This window comes from Trachinotus anak, unplaced genomic scaffold (assembly GCF_046630095.1).
Source record: "Trachinotus anak isolate AG129_WGS33_773 ecotype Australia unplaced genomic scaffold, CSIRO_AGI_Tana_v1 ptg000031l, whole genome shotgun sequence".
Lineage (NCBI taxonomy): Eukaryota > Metazoa > Chordata > Actinopteri > Carangiformes > Carangidae > Trachinotus > Trachinotus anak.
Genome location: NW_027273882.1, coordinates 2,234,280 through 2,257,038, shown reverse-complemented (window position 1 = coordinate 2,257,038; position 22,759 = coordinate 2,234,280). Strand labels below are relative to the sequence as shown.

Below are 22,759 nucleotides of genomic sequence, written 5' to 3'. Positions count from 1 at the left end.
GATCTGTTTCCACTGCTGCCCCTGGTGTTTAAACAAGATCAGGTCAAGTGTAGGAGGGTGGATGTGACAAAACCACTTCAGTGGTTTTAAGTCCAGCTCAGAGGCCTCATTTATAAAACATTTTTTTTTTTGTTTTTTTTTTTTGTTTTTTTAATTTAATCATAAACGTAATCATAAGAACTTCAAATGGCAAACTTAAATTGATTCCTATAAAAATTCTTGGCTGTTCAAAATTATTTCAGTTGTGGTTTTGGTTTCCAGAGCTGCCTCCTCTGTCAAACCAGAGACGTAAATCTAACAAATCATCATAGTAAATAGAGGAGAAGTGACTTTTTCTTATAAAAGCACAATCGACAACATTAGAGCTGAAACAAATTGTTGCTTAATCGGCTACTTATTAATATTGATGAACAGTTAAAGAATTTATCAGCTGAGTCAAATATGAGAATTTGTTCCTCTTCTCTGTTTCTCTGTGTTAATTAAATATCTTTGGTTTTTGGACTGTGGGTCCAACAAATCAGACCAAAATCATGAAGGACATTTCCTAACATTTTATAGATGGACAGTTCATTGATTAAAACAGATTAAACTGATTAGAATAAGATTAATATTTCAATAAAATAATGTGCCCCTAAAACAACCAGTTTTGCAAAAGCAGCTGTGTCGCAAGCTGTATCTTCAATAGAAATGACACTCGGCTGTTAAGTCTCCACTCATGTAATTGATTATTTGCATCAGTGAATTTGAGTTCTGTTCAAAAAGGAGGAAAATGCTCGAACAAACTAAAATATTATCAGCTGGAAATCATTAATTTCTACTTCTTCTAAAGTACAATCACAGTGGAAACTTTGACTTGTTAAAGTGAGAAAAACACAGCTGCCACGACAGTGAGCCAGCATGCACAACACCAGGACCCTGAATCAGAAGCAGTGACGTGGGATTCAGCCATAATTCGTTTTATAATTTGTTTGTGTTTTTCCTTCTGTGACTTGTCAGAACATCTCTGGTGACAAAATCCTGTTTATGGAATTAAGACATTTTATAAATGAGCCCTGATCTATGACTGTTAGCGTCAGTTCTGGACTTAGATGGACCAAGTCGTTTTATATGGCCAGGCAGCCCAGTTAGACGTGGTCTGATTAAGCCCAGGTTTAGTTTGTGAGAGTCTTGTAGACAGAGGTGTTAGCAGTTGTGCTACCTGTGGTAGAAGCTGTGCAGTGGTGCTTGTTGTCTAATGGAGCCCCAGCTGTAGTCTGTAGCTGATTAGCCAGTTAGAGCCAATGAGAGTGGAGCGTACTAACAGGTTGTCCCTCCCCTAGAGGAGACAGGAGGAGGAGTACTACACTCGCCTGGAGGCTGAGCGGCGCCGGCAGCACGAGGAGGCCGAGAGAAAGCTGCTGACGCCCGATGACCCGGCCGGTCTGTATCGGCCCCCGCTGCCCCGGGATTACCAACCCCCCGCCCCCCACAACCCTACTAACACCCCCCCGCCCCCCCCACAGAGAAACACCTCCTACCTCAAAACCCAGGTCACCTCCCCCGACACGCTCTACACCGCCAAGTTTGTCTCCTACGCGGGCGATGAGGAAGACGAGGAGGAAGGCAAGGAAGCCATCAAAGCAGGGAGTGGCGGCGGCGGGCAGTCAGGTCAGGTGAAGCTGTCGGCGACCCGGAAGTCGTATGGCGACCTCCCGGCCACCGCCTCGCCCAATCACAGCAGGCCTCAGCCGCCGCCCACTGCGCGCAAGCCCCGTCCTCTTTCCGACGGCATCTTCCTGTCTGGCTCGTTCCAGCCACCAGTCAACAACTCCAACAGTACAGGTCCCCCCCTTCCTGCCAAACCCAGCTCCATCCCCCCAGGAGGCTTTAAAGGTAGACCCAGAGAGAGGAGAGAGGAGTCAGGCTCGCCACAGCGCCCTCTACAGCTCCCGCACCTCCCTCTCATTCACTCACCTCTTCATTTACTCCTTCATGGTTTAGATTTGTGTTTCTTTTGACCTTGTTTTTCAGTAGAGAGGTGTTCTGCCTTTTCATCTCCACCGTCTACTTTTTCCCTCCTTTAAATGTTTGTCCAAATTTTTTTGTCGTCAATCAGTCATCATTCATCACTTTATGTTCGTTATTTTATATGTGGAAATTTTCACTCCCTTTCCTCAAGCGAATCAGATCGTATTTGTTTTGTATTTTTTTTTTAATGTTGGTTTGTTTGAACCACCTCCTCCTGTCCCCAGTAAATTTTTTTCCCCCCCTCCCCATCTTCCTCCAATCACACACCCCCTCTCGATCAGCACTAGCGAACAGAAAAAAGCAATCGATAATCACGCCACCACTTTTTGCTGCAGATTGAGACCCATCAGAGCCAATCATAGTACTGTTGGTGTTGTCGCTCGCCGCCTCCTTTGTGTCTGGTTGGTTGCTGCTTGGGATTCGGGGGGCGAGGCCAGCCGTCGGTTTGCCTGCCTGCCCCCCTTCCTGCCCCGTGGCTCTGCTTAGCGGTGTTGGCTTTAAAGGGAAGGAGACACACCATTGGCTTCACGCACCCATCGATCACTCGATTAAAACGAATCAGCTCCCATTTCATAAACATGCAAAGATGCACACTGCTGCAGTGTGTTGAGTGAAAGGGTTCGTCTTTGTCTGTGGCTGTTTAAAAAGCTCCCCATGGTTTACATCTTCTTGCCAACAAGCTGAAGTAAACTCAAAGCTTCTGTATGACTGAAGTCTGCTCAGACCACAGTGACACCTAGTGGCAGTTATTTGTTATAGCTGCTTACAATCAAGATTTCACAGGTCATGTTCAGGTCTAAGAGAAATGTATTCATCAAGAGGTTAAAAGTAATCTTTCTGAACTTAGATCAAATATTAAACCGTTTTTCTTGGTTCATCCATGTCAAATGTTATGTCAAGATATGCATCTTTACTTTCCCTCACAAAGCCTCATTGTTGGAGAGAGATATCTAAAACTAGCAGGGTCAAGCTGCAGTCAGTTGGCAGCTGTGTTAAACTTTTTGCTCCCAAAATATCCTGTCATAATTTCACCCAGACACACTTTCTGTGCAAAGCATTAATGTTGTGTTTTCAAAATCACAAGGAATTTTCGGCGTCAGCAGTTGCAAAATGATTAACAGAAGAGACTCATATTTTTGCTGCACAAAGTTGTGCTTATGTCTTCAGTCTTTTCTTGAATCCTTGATTTGTTTGTTAGATTTATTGGATAATTTTTACTTATTCAGGACTCAAATTATTCAAATAAAGACAAGACAAAAGAATCACTTTGGATGAACTAGTCACAGCTGGTAGATATATGCAGCTGGTAATGAGGGGTTCAAGAAGACACGTTTTTAAACAAGCCAAAGAGAGTTGGATCTAAATCAGTGGTTCTACTTATTATTTAGCTGATTATATCTATTGGTCAGGGACCATGTACAAAAAACAAACTCATAAAAGAGAAAAGATGCATTGTACCAGATTTAACCACCAGCTAATTTGCTTCTGCAGTCCCTGTGCAGGTAATATATCTCACGCAATTAATACAAGTTTAAAAAAAAACGGCAAAGAACAAACACTAACTTCACTTACAGATCCGAACAAATTTCAATGATTACACCCAACACTATTGCAATAAATAAAATATATATAAATAATTTCAGATATTCTGTTAGGTTCAAATTAATGTTGACATGACTCATAAAATTCATGAATATTCAGCCTATGTAAATTAGGGCCAGCAACTGATCCTACTGATATTGTTCATGTATTTTTGATCAGATCCAGTTCCTAAAATTACATCAAAATCTTGCAAATTATTTTTAAGCTAAATTCTCATATTGATGTTTCTGCTTAGATAACATTTAACATTTGAGAACTTTGGCTCTGTAATGTGGAATAATACAGAGCGTCAGTGATGGATGGTCTCGAGCAGACGTGACTTTGTATTGAAGTATCAGGAGTTAACACTTGGTCTAACTCTGCCTCCTCTGGGCTCAGTGACACTGTAATTTCAGCATTTTGAACATCCACAGACAAACAGAGCTTCAAAGCAGCACAGTGTGAATGTGATCACTACCTGAGGTCCAGGAAACAGCTGCCTGCTCCTTCAACATAAACCTCCTCCATCCCTGCTGCTTATTAAACATTAAAAACACATCCAGGACCTCACGGGAACTTCATGTTGCATCTTCACTCAAATTCAAAAGAAGAAAAAAAACAACAAACAAAAACAAACATCCCACTAACGTCCCACTACCTACCCCAACCACCCATCCCACCTCCCCCACAAATGAAATCTGCATGTTCCACCACCCTGCCACACACACATACGCATCATAAACACAACACACTGCACTCTGGCTGCCAGCAGCTCTCCCCAGTAACCGGCTTGATGTCTATTGCTTTTTACTGCCTGTGCGTAGCTTCCAACAGGCTGCACCCTGCTGTCTTTATTTGTTTTTATTTCCTTTTCCCCACTTTGCCTGTCTCTGTTGGTTGGTCTGTTAATTTGCCTTCCCAATTTTCTGTTTTTTTTTTTTGTTTGTTTTTCTTGTATGTGCTTTGTTGTCTGCCTGTTTCGGCTCTGTCAGCTGATCCGGCTGTCCTTCCTGTCAATAACGCTGCAGCTTTACCAAACCTTACTACAACTCCCACAGGGCATTGCAGCAGGTTCAGGTGACCAAACGGCACCTGAGTCTCTGACTTCCCTGACATTATGAGTCTCCAAATGTTTTCAATGAGTGTGATTTGTTCAGCTGGCGGCTTTGAAAGCTCAAGTCTGACTTTAATCAAATGTGGCCTCTTAAAGCGGAGATATTTTTGTAATCAGAATAAAATCCACAGGAAAAACAATATTGGCGCCAGTTTGCCTCAGAAGGTACACGAACTGAAGAAAGCTACAAAGGAAGAGCAAATTCAATTATTGCCAGAGATGAAAGTTCTCACAAAAACTGTGTACTGTACAGAAAAACAAAAAACAATGAATTTTTTTGAAGCATCCACTGGCCTCCAAGAAAACTCAACCAGAGAAAAAGAAAAACATTCACAACCTTTGAGAATCCATGAAAAGCCTGTGGATGACTTTTTGTGAATCTGAAGAATTTTCGATCGCAGAGCCAGAAGTATAATTTTCCATCTCTTTTGGCTCCACAGAGGAATGTAACTGGCCTCGGACAAGGCTTGTTTCTTTGTGGTTACTTTGTTCTCTGCCAGTTTGTGTTCATGTGGTTTGGGGCTGAAGTAGGTCCCGTCTTGATCCCATCCCAAACTACACTTCAGATCTGCCTCTGCTTTCGCTCTGTAAAACTCAAAGGAGCCCCGGAGCTGCCAGCTGGATGAATCCATCTGGGTTCACACCCTATCACTGTGTCTGCATCTGAACTGCAGCAGCCCCCCAGCTTTCATCTGAAGCATAAGACCAGCTTACATTTGGACTCCAAGCTGTGTTTTGTGAAAGATAACCAAGTAGAATTAAGACTGGATGTTAAATGTCTAAGACCTGGGTTTACCGTGTCATCTGTTTGGATTCAACTACTGTTTTAAATTATTAGCACAATCAGAGAGAAGTGATCAACTCATCTGTTTAGATCCAGTGTTTCCTCTCAGCCTGTGGTGTCTTTACTGTGCCGTGAAGAGAGTCTGGAGGGTTTTATTCTCTCAGTTTAAACACATGTCTCTAATTACTTCCTGCTCTCCGGTTAAGGGTGTGTTCACAAGTGATGTGAAATGCTGAAGCACACTGTGCCTTTATATTTTTCTGACTGCCCGCAAATCCCATGACAAGACCAAAACCAACAATGCGGTCGTCCTTTTCTTAATATCCTTTTCTTAATTTTTTGCAGTCGTCCTTTTCTTAATATCCTTTTCTTAATTTTTTTTCTCTTATTTAAGAAAAGTCGACAAAGCACAATTGCAAATGGTCTGTTTCCATCGAGTTTTTTGAAGCATCCACTGGCCTCCAAGAAAACTCAACCAATGCTGGATTTTTTTTCTCGCGCTTTATCATTCCAATTAAACATGACGACAGATTTCCATGCCCCAAGGGAACTGGCTCCCTGGGGGATGATGCAGCAGGTGCCTCAACTTGAGTGATTCCATATTTTGCAAAAAATTACTTTGTTATATCATCTGAAAAACCACCTCATGCAAGCATACACATTTTTTGCGAAATTTTAGAGATTTTTCAAAATTCAGGCGCTTCCAGTACCGATACTGTTTAAGCTTGCAATTTCAAATTTCACATTAAGTAGGTTTTAAATTCTAAAAAATGTTGAGGGATTTCTTAAAGCAGCTGGTCACTGTAGTTTTTTGGAAACGTTAGTCAAACAAGGAAACTGTCCTTTTGTTTGGAAAGATTTTGATTAATACACATTTGATGCTTCAGAGCATCAGAACGATGACGATGATTGAACTCAGATCATTTCAAAAAGGCTGTTAACCACTGATCTACTGTCGTGAGTATTTCCAGCAGCAGGAGGGTTCATGTGGGATTCAGTCAGAAAAAACCATAGTACAACACTGTGGCTTTTTGATGTGTAGGAATAAGAAATATCAGTCTTGACAGTAAGAGAAATATAGAATACCGCCTGCTGATTGCAGGTTTTTATATAAACCAAAGCTTGCACTGATGAACACCTCTTTAACCAGCGAGGACCAGATAATCATTTTTCTTGGCTGCTGTAGTGTTTGTCTGGAAATGAAAATCTGCAGACTCTTGGGTCAAATGGTTGTTAAGCACTTGGAAAAAGTCTGGTCTGGCAGTTTGAGGCTTCAGCTGCAGTTTGGAAAGAGGCAGAGACACATGAGCCAACTGATTAACATCTGCTTTGGGGTCAAAGGTTGGGGTCACCCTCTCTGACATTGATGGAGCCCTGTTTAACCCCTGGTGTTTTTTCTTTGTCAAAAGGCTTTAAATTAGATCATAAACTTGTGATTGGTTGGATTCTAATAGTAGATTGTGGGGACTGAACAAAGACAGTAAAGTGACACCATTGGGCTCCAGAAAATCAGCAGTAACAGTCGGACATGTTTGATGGTGACCTCGGCCTCAGATCCAACCCGACACTTCCACAGACCATCTTGCTGCTTTGGAATGGCCCTCTAACAGCTTTTTAACGCTCTTCTTTCTCTTTTCTTGGCTCGCTGCTCGAGTTTAATGAGATCTGATGGTTACTGCCTAATGCTTCTCCAGAACTCGTTTCCTTCCTTCCTTCCTTCCTTCCTTTCCTTCTGCTTAGGCTGGTCTGTGGGAAATGAAGTGATGTCGCCCTGAGAAGCTGCTGGGTACTGGTGACAGAGATACTGTTTGAAACCATTAAGAAGAAGAACTTCAAGTTTTTAGTTGCAATGTTTCAAAATACAGCAACAGTGTACTCTTTAGAAGTAACTACTGTGATTTTAGTGGAAGTCAAAATAGCAGAGCTCTTGTCAGCCGTCACCCAGCAGCTTCTACCTCAGATGTTTTTGGATGACACAACCTGAGTCTGAACGATGCTGACTAATGTTTTACTGCTCTGTCTGTCTGCTGTGTGACTCCTGAACCTCGGACAGGATTTAACTCGTACACTGGAAACTCAGCAGGAGTTGTAGGATCAGGTGAAGTCTACAAGGACCCGAGAGACAAATGGACGAAGAGGTAAGGCCTTGAATTATCTTACAAAATTACCCCACAGTGACACTTTCTGTATGAGTTGCTCAGCCTGTGTTTCCTGCTTTGCGTTAGATAATCTCTGTTACAATAAAGCTGCAACAGAAAACAACATTAAAACTTGAGCTCTCAGATCTTAGGCTTTCAGTTTGGTGCTCGCTGTATAATGAACATAGTATGCATAGAGTTCACTAAATCATTTTGAAATAATCCTTTCATGTATGAGAGAGAAGTTCATCTCTTTGGTTTTAGCCTTATAAAATCAATGTGTTCACAATGTGTTGCTGTTCTTTCAGTAGTGTCAATCTGTAATAATTCAATACAGTGTTAATTACTGGGGGGTGACATTTGTGGTTTCTATTAAAAAAACCCAAACAAAACACTTGACAGATGGTGTCAGTAATATTCTGACTCAATTAAGACGTTTAAAAAGCAGTGCAGGCTGTTGTAGTTTATACAGTTCATGTACCGGTGTGGGACTTCACGCACCGCTGTAGTCATCAAAGTGCAGTTTATCTTTTAACATCACAGCTAATGAAAAGTGATGGTAACTGTATTTTACGAGGGAAGATTTTAGCTTGAAAATTAAGTCTTTATCATTCATGTTTGTTTGATGGAAAAAGTTAAGAAAATGATGTTTTTTAGATAATATTCTAGGCCTCATCATTCATACTAGTTTCCCCATCATACTTTTATACTTGGTCAGTATAATGGAGAAACAGATATTAAATTGGATTCTCTGTGGTATTAAAAAGTTCTTACAAAGTCCTAACTTGATCTCGGTAAACCCTGATCGTGTGTGTTGCAGTCAGGAGCAGGAGAACTCGATCCCCAGCGGTGCTCCGGAGAGTCTGACCTTCAAGGAGCGCCAGCGTCTCTTCTCTCAGGGGAAGGAGGTTTCCAACAAGGTCAAGGCTTCACGCAAACTCATGGAGCTGGAGAACGAGCTCAACACCAAGTAGTAGACCCGAGCCTTTTACCTCCCAGCGCCACCTTAATGCCAGCATCACCACGGTAACATTAAGGTGTTCCTGGGAGAAAAGAAAAAAAAAAAAACACAACAGGTCGAGAGAGCCGGCACTCGCTTCCCAACCACTGAGCTTCTCCTCCTGTCTGTTTTGTTTTCCCCTTTTTATTTTTTTATTTTAATCATCGAATAACTGGACCATTCACTTTTTTTTGACGTAGCTATATCATTGCAATAGGAGAGACATTTAAAATTTCTTAAAATTTCTTCCCCTCATTAAGGTCTGTCAAAGATATATAATGATAAAGCACTGTAAAAAAGTTTTAATTATATCTAGTGAGAATTTGAGAATCACATGACAAAGGGGGATATATTTTTGTTTGTAAAATGGTTTTTGGGGCAAGGGATGGAGAAAGGTTTATTCTCATTTTAATTTTTTTTTTTTTTTTTTTTTTTTTTTTAAATGGCTTACTGAAATATGAACAATTTTATTGTATTATTTTATGCTCTGTTCCTGCAATACGTTGTTTTCAGACTTTTAATTCCTACTTGCCAGCAGAATGCCCAAGGTTGAGCTCAAGACCGGTCTTTATTTTTATTTTCTTGTTTTTTAAAAAGTTAAATTCTCAGTGAGTGAAAACACTGTTATTTCATTCCGTAGCAAGAAAGCATGGGATTTTTTTTGTGATGTTTTAGATAAACTCTGAAAGATTCTCCAGAGGAGGATTGTACAGTCCAGAAAAGGATCTTTAAGTGCATAACATTACTGTAAATATTTGGGTCCACAACTGTCTCACTCTTTTACTACTGTAGAAACCTGCCAGGCTACTAAAAACTGCAAAACTAATGTGATTCAACAGCATTTTGGTGACAGAAAATCCAACAGGAAGTTTGGCCAAAGCTGGACTGGTCTCCCTGCTGCTCCTCAATGTCAGTGGAGTGAAATTTTTAATTGTTGCGCCCCAACCTGAGGTGACTTTAATTTTATTTTCTTTTAAATCAAATAGTCATTTTTTGCAGAGTTGTGTGAAATTCATTTGTCTGATTATAACCTAAATTCAAGCCAGAAACTGGAATTCCTTTCACTCACTATGTGATTAATGTTGGTTTTCACAATAAAAAAAGAAAAGAAATTAACACTACTCTTTAAGTCATTGCTCCTTTGCTTTACAGATATTTATTTCAAACCTTGTGGAAAAACCATACTTGCACAAAACTTGTTTTTAATATTAAATATGTATCGGCAAACTGTTTTGAGAAGTGGATTACATTTGGGACCTCTCGTACTGTGGATAATAATCTGTGGTTTTCTGCTTTAAAGGCAGAAAAGTTCTGTTTTTACACCAGCTGTAGTTGGAGGGGTCCGAGGTGTTTTTAAGGACTGGCATTATGGTGACAGAATTGTGATTGTACAAATATATATATACACACAATTTCCGTAGTCATATTCACCACTGCTGCTGCTCTGCTGATGTAGAAAAGGAACACACTTCAAACCCCAGTGTGTCCCCCAGTTAAAGAAAAAAAAAAAAAAAATCTAAAAATAGTGATGTTTCAAATGTTCTCTCTCTTCTGCAGTTTGTTTGAGTGACTCCATCCTGTGTGTGGATTGATTTTATTTTTCTCTACAGGAGCCTCCACTAAAACAGATTCTACATGACGAGATGAGATGCTGTTATAATAGCTGACCTGTAAAAACACTACAGATGTGTCTCCTCTCTCCTCCCCCACCCCCACAACAACAACAACAACAACAACAACAACAACAACTCCTTTCTAGGTTTCAAAATGAACTGAATCATTTAAATGGTTTCATGTTTAGCCTTTTGTAAATCATTAATAAATACAGATTTTTCAACAGTGCAGGCTGGAAGTGTGTTCTCTTGTCGTTCACTTTAAAATATGGTGACTGTGTTGCTACCTATGCAAGGCTAATCCAAGCCTAACTAGTATATTGATAATTTCATGCAGAAGCTACGAACTATCTTGTTGTGAAAGGAGTTGTGGCATCTGCAAATAAGTGGTCATTTTTACTCTGTATACAATCGTTGGGAAATGGTGAAAAGTAACTAAGTACTGTACTAATTTTAGTTATGGTACTTTGAGTAACATTTTAAGCTACATTACATTTCTCAACAAGAATAGAGGGCAAGTATTGTACTTTTTACTCAATCTATTTATCTGATAGCCAGTTACATTTAAAATTGAACTTTTATATACAAAACTGATTAGTCCAAAACTATTAAATTACCCTTTTATAAAAATAAAAGCTTCACTGGCACTGAAGTGCCATGTCCTTGTAAATGCTATGATCCAGTATTAAAACATTGACTGCTGCATTATTAAGTAGTATTTTTGACAAAATGACTGGTAGACTAATAAATCGCTGTATAAGTTGACGAACTTGTTTAGAAGTGACGTAACGTTAACGTTTTTTAAATCCTTTTTTGACCGTTGACCTGGAAGTGAACAACCGGATGTGCCCCTCACACTTTTCATTTTCAAAATTAAACGCATTTACGTTCGTCTTTATATCTGCAATCTGACGTGTATGTAGCATAGACTGTATGTGGAAATGTAGGTATGTAGCCATTAGTAACAATTTAAAATATCCCACATGGTGATGTACACGAAACATTTATGTTCTAACTCCAAAGTAAAATCAGACAAGTATGGACTCCAGATGTCAGGATGGCCGAGCGGTCTAAGGCGCTGCGTTCAGGTCGCAGTCTCCCCTGGAGGCGTGGGTTCGAATCCCACTTCTGACAACAATGTTTTTTCTGCGTTATACTTAACACACAAGATTCAGTAAGGTGCTGCGTTAAAGTCTGTCTCCCTGTTGAGATGTGTTTTTCCCTAGTCTGAATCGAAACCTTATCCTAACCACCGACAGGGGGCGCAACATGAAAAACACACATTTCGATAGGGAAACAGACTTCGACACAACACCCGAAACACTTATGAACGGAACAGAGCGAGAATTTGTTTTCAAGCCTCATCACTGTACTTCCGGAAATGTTATTCACTGTTATTCATTGATGACGACTTGTTTTAATTTCTCCATCTACCTCTCCACTGTGTACAGATACATTCAGCTGGAAGTTAAGGTAAACCCAGCTAAAGGTAATGCAGTCTAAAACAACAGTCCTGCAACACATCACCCTAATGTAACTCACTAGAAAAAGTGGTTGCAAATTGTGTTAAACTGTTTCACCTCTGGCGACGAGATTGGTCAGGGCTCATACCACATACACATACCAATATCCCGAATAAGCGGGTCGCCGGTTCGATTCCCGTTTGTTACATGTCATTCCCTTACGCTTTCTCTCACTATTACCTGCCTGTTTCAACTGTCGCTATCGAAATAATGATAACAATAACAACAACAACAACAACAACAACAATAGGAAAGAAAACGTTTCAGTATTTTTAAGTTCATGAAATAAAAACTAACATTTGCAGTAATGTTCATTTTTAGATGACTGTTTGCTGTCTGTTTACAGCCTTTCACTTCGAAAATCAACAAAATATGGAATTTGTTGGAATGTGGAAAGTTTAAATTCTGGCCCCATCTGCATGTAAATAAGAAACAACTTTCATTGATAGGCGAAACCACCTTTAACTATGACCTCTAAATATGACCTAGGGACTGGTCCTTGCAGCAAAATCCCGTTGAGTCCTGAGTACACAACTCTTTCATAAATAGACATCACAAAATAGTGTTTAAATGGTTAGGGGTACATGATTCAGTGTCCAGCAGCATTTCCGGATATAAAACCAATCAATCATGGCTCAACACCGCCATCCAGTGGTGAACCATGAGCTGTAATCTGTGTGCAGTTCACTTCAGGACTTTGGTCATGAAGTACGACAGTTTCTGCATTTTCCTGTGCTAAAGTTGCATTTTATACACACAAGTCATGATACCTTCTGTATTTCAGCTTTCCCATACCACTGACTAACCTCTGTACCAATACTATCTACGAGGAAAAAATATCTGACATCAAAATCAGTCCCAAAAAGGATTTAATTTTGCACCTGAAAATGCCTCACTGTGTTCAACTCAAATATGTATTCAGCACAAAGCACTGATTGTAGAAGTTCAAATATTTAAAGGGTTCACTAACTCTGAATTCTTGTGCATTTACTCATGAGTTAGTAAAAAAATATTTACCACTTTCTTATCATTCAAGGTCACTAAAACTCAAAGTTAACAATTAAGACCTAATTACAGATGTGGAATTTAAACTTAATTAAACACATCTCATTGGCTACATAACATTTAGTTCTCATCGTCAAATGAAATTGTTAACAGTTAACAACAGTTCAAAATACAACACGACTACAACCTCCATGAAAATATGCCATATCAATGTTTCAATGCCAGAAAACAGCTAATTTAAATGGGATTCAGAAACAAATATAAAAATATTTAAACTGTTAACTCAGATTTCTAATGTATTTAAAGAAAATAACATGGCGCTGATGACTTCACAAATCTTCCAAAAGTACTCAAGCTAAGTCAACAAAACAAAACCAAACATCAGTTTCCCGTAATTAAACCCTAAAACCATACCCTAAGTCTTTACAATAATATCTTAAGGTGAATTAAAGGCACTATTAGTAATTTGAAGTATGTTATTAAGGTTCTGGAGCATCACTCTTACTCAAAATGCAGGGGCTTAACATTTAACCAAAGTAACCAACAGGTGGTATCTCACTAGTAATAATGTGACGCTGGACACCCAGGAATCTGCTGCAAGGCCTTGCTGCTCGGTTTAGCCACAAGTTTGAACCTCTGTGATTTCCTTCACATCAGGACACCTGTAAGAGAAGAAAACAAGACAAAGACTTAAGACCATTATTGTATTTTATTTTTATGCTACCATAAATTACTGCCACACTATGGTGTTTTAGGTCGGTGAATACATTTATTCTAAGTTCATCTCAATTCATCTGTAGTAACTCAAATTTTTTGATTATTTGTGATAGTTAACTTTTTCTCTTCTTCATTTGTCAGCATTTTTTAAATACCTGTGGACTAATACATTTTTTAAATTGCAGTTTAGACAATTAATTCTTTTTCAAATTATCTAGTATGGTGGTTCAAGTAGTTGTGTAAAAACTCAAAATCTGGCCAACAACAACAGCCAACAAACAAACATCTTTTTAATGGCTCTACCAGATTTTATTTTTCCGTATTGATTTTATTTTATTTTTTTCCTTGTGAATGCAATGTTTTTTGGCCATCGACTCTTGAATATTGCATGTCAGCACTTTCTATAACTTATGACCAAAAACAAAAATGTACTTGATCCACGTGACCATGCAACAATAATGCTAGATTTGCATAAAGGAACAATTAAAGACACATTTAACATCATCAAGCAATCTGCAATGGTCATCATACAACGTTTCACATACACAAAAAGTATTAAAAATACACTTTTCTTACACTGACTTGATCCAGACAAAGCGCTGAGTGACTTCTTCCCTCCAGCTTCCTCAGTGGCCTCAGTTGAAAGATCTGACCTCCCATGAGAGCCTTCATTCCCCTGGCCAAACTCTTCCTCACTGTCAGGGCCTTGAGGAGGGGTTGTACAGGGCCTCTCCTCCTGGAATCTGAATATTAGAAATAAGAAGTTTCATGTGTTTAGCAGGAAAATGTCCACACATTTTCTTCCATACATTTTCCTTGTACTGGAAAATGTATGGAAACAGAAAAACAGATATTTTTTGTGCTCTAGCTTTTTGCTACAATATGCCCTAATAGAGATAAGTTTTAACTGGTTTCCAAAGAATTAGAACTTCTTTTCCTGCTGTTAGAAGTGACAAGTTTACAATTAACACTGATGGTGAGGACAGAATATCCATTTGGCTTTTTTTTTTTTTTTTTTTTAATTTTAATTTCTCTATCACTGACATTTGTGTTTAATTACCTGAACTAAAGAACCAACTGAAACCTACTTCCACAAAATGTATTGAAGATATGATATAGATAGAAGCATACCTGAGTTCTAGCATGGCGTCTATGTAATTGGCGTGTCCAGCATCCACCAGCTCCTTGGCAACATGGACTCCATCTGCCAAAATGTCCACCTTCCAGTGTGTGTTTGACACAAACTCTCTGAAGAAGATCTGGAGGTTCTTCTGGTACAAACATTGCTGGAAGAAGACTGCTGCCTCATCAGTCCACTGTTCATCCACTTCAACTGGCTTCACCCCTCGCAGAATGCATGGGTATGTCACTTTTGGGAGTTTCATTAGCTCCTCTGGAAGCCTCTTCAGCTTGGAGTGGTCTTTGTATCGCATGCTTTCATAACAGCCGTAATCCACCAGGTTTAGGACCACTGTGGTGTCAGCAAGCACAATTTCAGATCTGCACCACTTGTTCTTGGAGTCTGATTTTAAGAGGCAGCAGGTGCCATGGACGAGGTGGGCTTCAGGGAGAGGAGACATCTGCCCACAGAGGTTTTCCAACATGATGGACACTTTGTTCACAATGAGAAGCAAATCTTCAAGAACAACGCAGAACTCAAAGGGAGTCTGCACTGTGGCAGCAAAACCAAAGTATACCTTGTCTATATCAATAGGAGCAAAGGTAAGTTGTTGAGGAGGGTCTGTGTCCAAGTTAGGTTCTTCCTCTGTGGCCTTATTTTGGGTTTCAGTGGGTAATGGGAACATCTCTTGATTCTGCTGTACTGATGTTGTGATTTCTTGAATGAGGGACAGTCCGTTCATGACTATTTCAACCATCCAAATGTTATCAGCTTCTGAGTAACGCACAAACAACAGATTGACTTCTTTGCCTATCATTGGCTTGAGAGTTTCACACCACAGTTTATGGGCATCTTCTACCTCACTGAACCCAAAGCAGTTCATCTTGCACAGTACTGTAAGATTTGGAATTTTTTTCAGGTAGCCGCACTGTTGTCGGATTAAGTCACTTGGAATTTCTTCTGTTATTCCATGATCCACCAAGAGGACCTTGCATTTTTCCCCACCTACATGCTTAACAACTGCCCTCTGCCACTTGTCCTTGTGTACCTGAACTAAGCACTGGAGGCCTCGTTTCACATCCTCTTCAACCATCATCTTGCATTTGTGTAGGTTTTCTGCTATGTGACTTTCCAATGCAGCAAGGAGGTATCTGGTCCTAGCAAGTCTGATGTAAAAATCAGCATTACTCTGGACTGACAGAATTGTTCCATTCTTCCTGTCTTTAGCATGAACAGTCAGATGTGTGAATGCATCAGCAAGATCTCTCATACTTTTGACAGAGGATGTAGATGCTTTCCTCCGATTCCTCTTTGAATGACTCTTGTCTGTGGTGGGTCTTCTCCTATGGCAACTGCAAGTTTTTACCTTCAGTTTGGTTGACAGATTTACACCTGGTGTTTTCAGTGTGACATTTTCGCCTTGAACAATAGGGATCTTTGTTTCAGAGTTTGATGTTTTATTGTCACTTGTAGAAGCCTTGTTTTCATTTACGGGACTACTTTCAACAGCTGATTCAAGTGCTGTTGGAAAAGCAACATCAAGAATCTCAACCTTGACTTCCCATTGAGTTCCACACTGACGGACAAAGTCAACCATGAGAGGCTTCTCTATTACAGCATCAGTGAAAGAAGCATCACTTTCATAAGTGCTTGTGTCCAACAGGGAGCATGATATGCTGAATCTAGGCTGAGAGAGATACTCCTTTGGGATTAAGAAGATATTCTCCTTCCCCACAACTGCTGAGTTTCCATAGTCAACAAACTCAATTTTGAAAAAATATCTCCCTTCGTAGTCCTTCACAACAGAACGATACAGAGCACCATCCTCCTCATACACCGCCAGAACAAGGTCATTGATTCTCAAAGATGTGGCAGTCTCCAAGGAATTTTTGAAGATACCTGAGTTGAGATCATCACCCATTTTCAAGATGGCAGGTTCATCCTCTGACAGCTGAAGGAAAAAGTTGTTGACTGAGCCAATGTGGGAGACAAAACACTTTGCCTTAAGGCCTGCACTCACTTTGTCAGGCAAACGCGAGAGCTGAGGGATCTCTGTTTCGTTGTTGTGGTTGTGTTGTGGTTGTTCTGACTTTGTGTTTGTATCCTGGTGCTCTGTTTGTTGTTTTACTTTAGAGTTTTTCAAAGATTTTACAGGGACACAGCTCTTGGTCTTGTCCTCATTTTGTTGTTTTACTTTAGTGTTCTTGTTCTGAGTTTTCCCATGAACACATCTTTTTTGGGGTGCATTCCCAACTTGAGTACCTCTGTGGGGATTCCATGTAGGCGACTTTGAAGACTGCCCTTCAGGCTGACTCTTGTACTTGAGTAAGATCTTTGTGTTTCCTGGGTGGAGAACTTTATGTTTTCTCTTTATTCTGCTTGTGTCAAAACAAACATTTGTTTGTGGTTTAGGTGAAAGATTGAGAATAAGCTCCTTTATCTTCTCACTGATGTTAACATCCCCATCAAACAGCTCAACCTCAAATGAACCATCTTCATTCTTTCCAAGTATGACGGCTTTCACTTGCTTGTTAAGGATTGCCCCTTCCAGCCACTCCTTGACATCCGCATAGAGCTCCTCCTTTGACACTGAAGCAAGGCAACATCTCACAGCCTGCATGGGCGTGTACAACAAATCAGCAGAGTCTCTGGGAAGGAACATGACATGGGTTTTCTCAGATATGGTTGTGTTTCCATAATCCACAAAAAATACACTGAGATGCAGAGGTGACTGAACAGGATGTGCCAAGCCTCTGTACCATTTCCCATCAAAGTATTTTGCCAGGCACAGCTTCCTCACAACAGCTCTTGTACTGGCTTGCATCATTTTCTCACTCTCCTCCAAGATTTTCTTTTCGAGGTCTTCAATGATTTCAGTATTTATCTCTAGGTGACAGTAGACCTCCCACTGACTGCTAACATGAGTCACAAAGACTTGGTTTTGATTTCCAGAACTTAGATCATATGAAGAGTAGACAAAAGACTCAGGTGACACCGTTGACAATTGCTTTGTTGAGACTGTTGCTTCTCTTGCCATGCCCTGGTCCATGAGCCAATTTGTTATGCTCTGGTGGGTTTGGGTGTTGTAGAGGTCCACAGCATTACATAGCCCTTTGTTTTTCACATTCAGTTGAGAGACAACTTTACACTTTAGACTGTGGTTGCTGTTGAGGATAAAGTCTTTCACAGAGTTGCACACCTCCAGACTCCAGTCCCCACAGTTTGTGGAGTCAGTAGGTTCAATCAAGTTAGAAAAACTGCACCTGAAAGCTTGTCCTTCCAGATAAACATATTCTGGTATTATTGCCTGAAGATTATGGTCCTTGACTTGGATGGTAAAGCCGTAATCAACCAGCATCACTCTGGCATAACCATTCTGCTTTTCTGTGATGAAGGCCCTGTACCATCTTCCATCTTGAGGTGACTTGGCAACACAACATGAAACCCCTGACTGGAGAGGGACTGTGTTAGTTGAGTAATATTGCTGAACCTTGTCCATCAGTTCCTCCAAAGCTTGAACATTATCTTGAGGCTGGCACCAGAAATCTGATGGAGAATTTATGTAAGAGCAGTGCACTGCAAACTCACACCCGGGCTTGATGCTTAAAGCTCTGAAGCTGGCAGGGCCTTGAGCCTTGTTGACTTCATTTTTGCACATGTTCTCTTCCCCATAATCATCCAGTTTCTCTGTATTCAAACTGATGTCTGATGTCACATTGTATCTTAGGCACCTTCTTTTTTCTGTCACATCTGTGCTGTTTTTCATTACAGGCTCTATGGAAACGTTGTTCCAGTATTCAGCTTGTTTGGATGAGATCAGGAGATCAGTGATACTCTGATTGTTGTCACTTCCCATCTCATAGAGATCAACAACAAATTTGTTTTTTCTCATCTGGACAACATTGACGAGCAGGGCTTTGTTTGACACAGCTCGTCTGAAAAAGTCAGAGGTGGTGCTGGTCCAGACTTCATCCAAAGGTAAAACATTGACAAGAGTACAACAAAAGGCAAATGCTGATTCGCTGGCAAATTCCTCTGGTATGTTCTTTATCAACATGTGTGGCACTTTCTCAATGTTCCCAAAATCAATAAAAAGAACTTCAGCTCCATGCTCAAGAGTGTCTGTCACTACACCCCTGTAGAAATGCATGTCTTCCTCATAGACTGCACAACACATTGTCCCAAGCTGAGGATTCGACAGTACGTCTTCATCCAGCTTTACTTGACTGAAGTGATCTGTCATTTTTGTCATCATTTCTTCAAATTCATCATTGCGTTTTTGTGTTCTGATCCAGAAGTGGTTTGGATTCTGGACATGTTCGCAATACCCCACAAAAACAGAGTCTACCTGCACCTGTTCTGCTTTCAGTGTTTTACCCAATGCTTCGCCCATGATTGTCTCATGGTACAAATACCTTCCCTGAGGAGAGAATTCTTCTGTCTCAAACATGAACTCCACTTCCATTCTGGGAAGCTCTTGAATGGGCTCCAGTTCCTTCACACGATTATCTTCAACACCAATAAATGTGATGGAGTACAGATACTGTTCTTCATCAAAACTACTGATCTCCATTTCCAACACTCCTCCAAGCAAGCCTGCCTTGAGGAAACTCAACTGCTGAGTTTTTATCACCTCATCCTGATCACTCAGGGAGAAGAGTGAGCATGGGAATGCCATGATGGGTGTTGAATAAAGATTAGATGGCAACCTGTGGACATTCTCAACTTTGACAGATTCAAAGAATCCATAGTCAATGAACAAAACTCTGACTTGAGAGTTGTTGGGGAGAAACTGCACAAAACCTCTGTACCATTTCCCATCTTTGCCTTTAACTGAGCATAATAAACCCAGGTTTTCTGGAGGCTTCTGATTCCATGCTTTGGTTCTGTACTCACAAACTGCAGCCAGCTTCTTTGACATTTCCCAAAGATCTGTTTCCATACTGGTCATCTGACAGTAAAACAGCCCGGGGTTGACAGCAGCAGTTACTCGCACTTTAGCACGTGTCCCACAGCTCAATCTAGGCCCACAAAACGACAGAATGTCTTCGTATCCTTGCAAACAAGATGGTTTGAAACGAAGTTCTTGTCCCCTTGGCTTTTCAATGTGCAAGTCAGGAACTAGCTGTACGTTTTGCTTGAGTGGCACCTCTGTGAGCATCTCAACCAAGAAGAGGAAGGTATCTGTGTCCACATGTCTCCCAAACCCATGTCTAACAAGGTCACCGTTGATGTCAGGGACTTCCAATAAGAGGACTTTATGGGGAAGGAGAGCTTGAATGTAACCTGTGACATTTCTTCCAATCAGGCTAGAGAAGTACTGCTCCACTACAGAATGAGAACAACCTTGAAGCAGCAGCACATTTGCAATAAAGCCACTAACTATTTTTGGAGGTAGGATCAACAGGTCATTTGAACAGGATGATATGTGGGCAATGTCGACACTCAAGACATTACCGTGATCTATGAGGAAAACATCAAACAAGTTGTCTTTTTGGTTCTGAACTCTTCCTCTGTACCAGCGGGCTGAAGCCAAATCTTCTACAAGGCAAAACTCTCCAATATCTACTGCAGCTTTTCTCTTAGCTATGTTCTGTATTTCTCCCTGCAAGATGTTATAGTCCAGTTCACATATGGTAAGGTACTGTCCTTGGAAGTGAATCAGAGTTGCTTCAGGGTTCCAGTCCAGGTGTGTTAACTTGAGGTCCACTGGCCAAAGGGCACATGGTACTGATGGACCAGAATCCCTGGAACTGCAAATTAAAGTGGTATATTATTAGCCATTTAACAAGATTATGACTTTTAATTGCATCAAGAGCTGGCCACTCTAAGTTATATTTCAGAGCCTTGTTTGTTGAGCAAAATGAAGTCTATGCTGTGTCTGAAAAAAACTCCCTCATTCAATATCACTGACACTCAGTAGTTGAGCTGCAACGAGGTATTTGTATACATGAGTCATCAGGACAGTTTAAAGGAGAAAACAGCAATGGCAGCAAGTATCAGCACAGATAACTTGAAAGAGATAATGAACATACAAATAAAGTAACAATCAACTTTACTTGGCCACCAGAGTTTATAGTTTAAGGCTGCTCTATTCCTTGATCTTTCTGATCAGTTCCTTTACGCACAATATCAACCAAATGTGAGAGGAAATACCCATAAAATTCCACTTCACTAAAGCTCAATCCTCATTTAAAAATCTGGAGAGTTAATACAAAATAACAACTTCATGCAATATCTTAACCAACACTGAAAGGAACTTAATGATGATGAAAAATGACATATTAACATGATATATTATGATATAAGAAAGAACATGCCTGCATCACTCTGTTGCCAAATTGCTTACTTACTTTTGATGTTCAGAACCCATCACTGACTGTACAGCAGCAGCATCATTAACTGTCACATCCCAAACGCAGCCTGAGAAAGAAATGAGTGGATATCAGTAAATGTGCCCACTATTATTTAAATAACATAAGATTATGTTAACTTAAAGTTACAGAATATGCAAAACCTATATAACCTTAACTAAGCAAGGCTTACTAAATGAAAGTTCTTCTTTTTTCTTTTTCCTGTTTAATTTTTCAGGGGGAGGTTTTGGTGATGTTTTTTGGGAGTATAGGGGCAGAGGGTGTGTTGCTTTGCATGCACACACACACACTGGCACTATTTATGTACCACTGTTATGTCTTGACACAAATATTGAAGAGCATTAATATTTTACATATGATGCAGCTTCTGTTGTACTACACAAATATTCAGCACCACCAACTTGAGTTTGGGGGGATTTTTCCAGAAAATGTCACAGCTGTAAAATTAGGATTTTAGCAGCAGAGCAACAGCTTGGAAATGACTTGGAGCTGACTGCTGGTCAACATGTAGTCTCAACAGGCTGCATTTCAGTCACTCGTTCCATTGTCTGACAACAGAAACAGAAAAACATGTAAATGGGAACAGCTTTCTTGGAAATCCAGCTGTAAAATACTGTATATGAGAGCACAGAGAGAAGGAGAGAATAGTCATCATGATTGGGCTGACATATTGTACTCTATTGAATATGCCCATTAGCTTATTGTGTCTTTTAGCTACATTAAGTGTGTCCCTACCCAGCATTAGTATGGTATTCATAATAAAATGCTTGTTGAGTGTATGTGTACCAGGGCTCTGCCTGTTCCACACCATGTTCTCATGAAATGCACATTCTACACAAAATATCAACAATAAATACACAAACTAAGCCTGAAAAGAGACACATTGGTCGCCGTGGGCTGGTTCTGCATAAAATGTCGTGCGACGTGCGGCTAACGTTAGCTTAGATCTGTTAAATGCGCATACATTTCACTGAGCTGAAAATAAAAACTCAAACGTAGAAATTATTTGACAGGTAGACGTTTCCCTAAAACCACAGGATACAAGAGGATGTTCGGACAAACTAAAAGCGACCTACAGTTTTCCATGGCGGTGTTATTCGACGGTGAACGGTTAACGGAGCTAACGTTAACGATGCTAACGGAGCTAGCCTCATGGCTCCGAGTAACGGTCGCTTCGACCTCTACTTAACCCACAATAACCGGGGGCACCGGGCTCCTTTCTGACCACAGTTACCCGACTTTTTTTCACATTGGTGCCTGTTTTCCTACCTGTTGTACCGCCTCATGTGTGCGACCTGTCCGGTAGGTCTGGATGCTGCAGCCCGACAACACCTGCCTCCTCCCTGGGTTAAGGTCACAGATGTCCGGGCTCCTCACGGACCTCAGGTCAACTCTCTAAAATGTGAGTCAGACTATTTGTAAATCTGAAATGCAAATAATTGATTTATTTCAGTTCAGTTGGTTTAAATAGAGCTGCATTTACATTAGGTTTACTTTTTTTTTTTTTGTTTAAAAATAGGCTATTATTATTATTATTATTATTGATTTCTTTTCAACATTTCTCATGCAATTTATTGTTTACTTACTGTACGGTTATAAGAGGTCTTGAATTTGATCATTTATTTATTTATTTACTTTACGTAAGGCCATAAAATGTCTTAAAATGCCATATTTATGATATTGTTTTTTAATGTCGTCTAAAGTCTAAAAGGTCTTAAATTACATTTTAAAATTCCATGCTTTAAAATGTGTTATTCATGATTAAAGGTCTTAAATTAGATTT

General features: G+C 40.1%; 2 protein-coding genes and 1 non-coding gene across 13 annotated transcripts in view; 2 read left to right on the top strand and 1 right to left on the bottom strand.

Annotated features, from left to right (window-relative positions):
- The window catches only part of afdna (afadin, adherens junction formation factor a), a 99,864-nt gene extending 89,398 nt beyond the window's left edge, over positions 1–10,466 (top strand). For 6 of the 10 annotated variants that reach the window (XM_071467857.1, XM_071467865.1, XM_071467862.1 and 3 more), the window contains 3 exons: positions 1,320–1,872; positions 7,540–7,624; positions 8,445–10,466. In XM_071467857.1, the coding sequence (XP_071323958.1) occupies positions 1,320–1,872; positions 7,540–7,624; positions 8,445–8,598 (792 nt within the window). In that variant the 3' untranslated portion in view covers positions 8,599–10,466. The remainder of the gene's footprint in view (positions 1–1,319; positions 1,873–7,539; positions 7,625–8,444) is intronic. The other 4 variants (XM_071467866.1, XM_071467860.1, XM_071467867.1 and 1 more) reach the window with 2 other exon arrangements.
- Positions 8,865–22,410, bottom strand: tdrd15 (tudor domain containing 15). 2 transcript variants are annotated; one of them, XM_071467856.1, is made up of 5 exons: positions 22,246–22,410; positions 20,956–21,025; positions 14,614–20,355; positions 14,065–14,225; positions 8,865–13,427 (listed from the first exon to the last, which is right to left on the bottom strand). In XM_071467856.1, the coding sequence occupies exons 2-5, from the start codon at positions 20,973–20,975 to the stop codon at positions 13,414–13,416; spliced, it is 5,937 nt and encodes a 1,978-aa protein (XP_071323957.1). In that variant the 5' UTR covers positions 20,976–21,025; positions 22,246–22,410; the 3' UTR covers positions 8,865–13,413. The 2 variants fall into 2 exon arrangements, with proteins under 2 accessions (XP_071323957.1, XP_071323956.1); XM_071467855.1 differs by having other exon boundaries at positions 14,059–14,225; positions 22,246–22,408.
- trnal-cag (transfer RNA leucine (anticodon CAG)) lies at positions 11,289–11,371 on the top strand. The gene has a single exon. It is a non-coding gene; the product is annotated as a tRNA-Leu (tRNA).
- Positions 22,411–22,759: the final 349 nt, after the last annotated feature.

What these genes read in the sequence shown, in the direction of transcription:
- tdrd15 (XM_071467855.1), bottom strand. Translation starts at nt 20,975, where the DNA reads ATGGGTTCTGAACATCAAAA. An exon ending in ATGGGTTCTGAACATCAAAA is followed by an intron (nt 20,356 to 20,955) that starts GTAAGTAAGCAA and finishes TTTAATTTGCAG; the next exon opens with TTCCAGGGATTCTGGTCCAT. An exon ending in GACGCCATGCTAGAACTCAG is followed by an intron (nt 14,226 to 14,613) that starts GTATGCTTCTAT and finishes TCTAATATTCAG; the next exon opens with ATTCCAGGAGGAGAGGCCCT.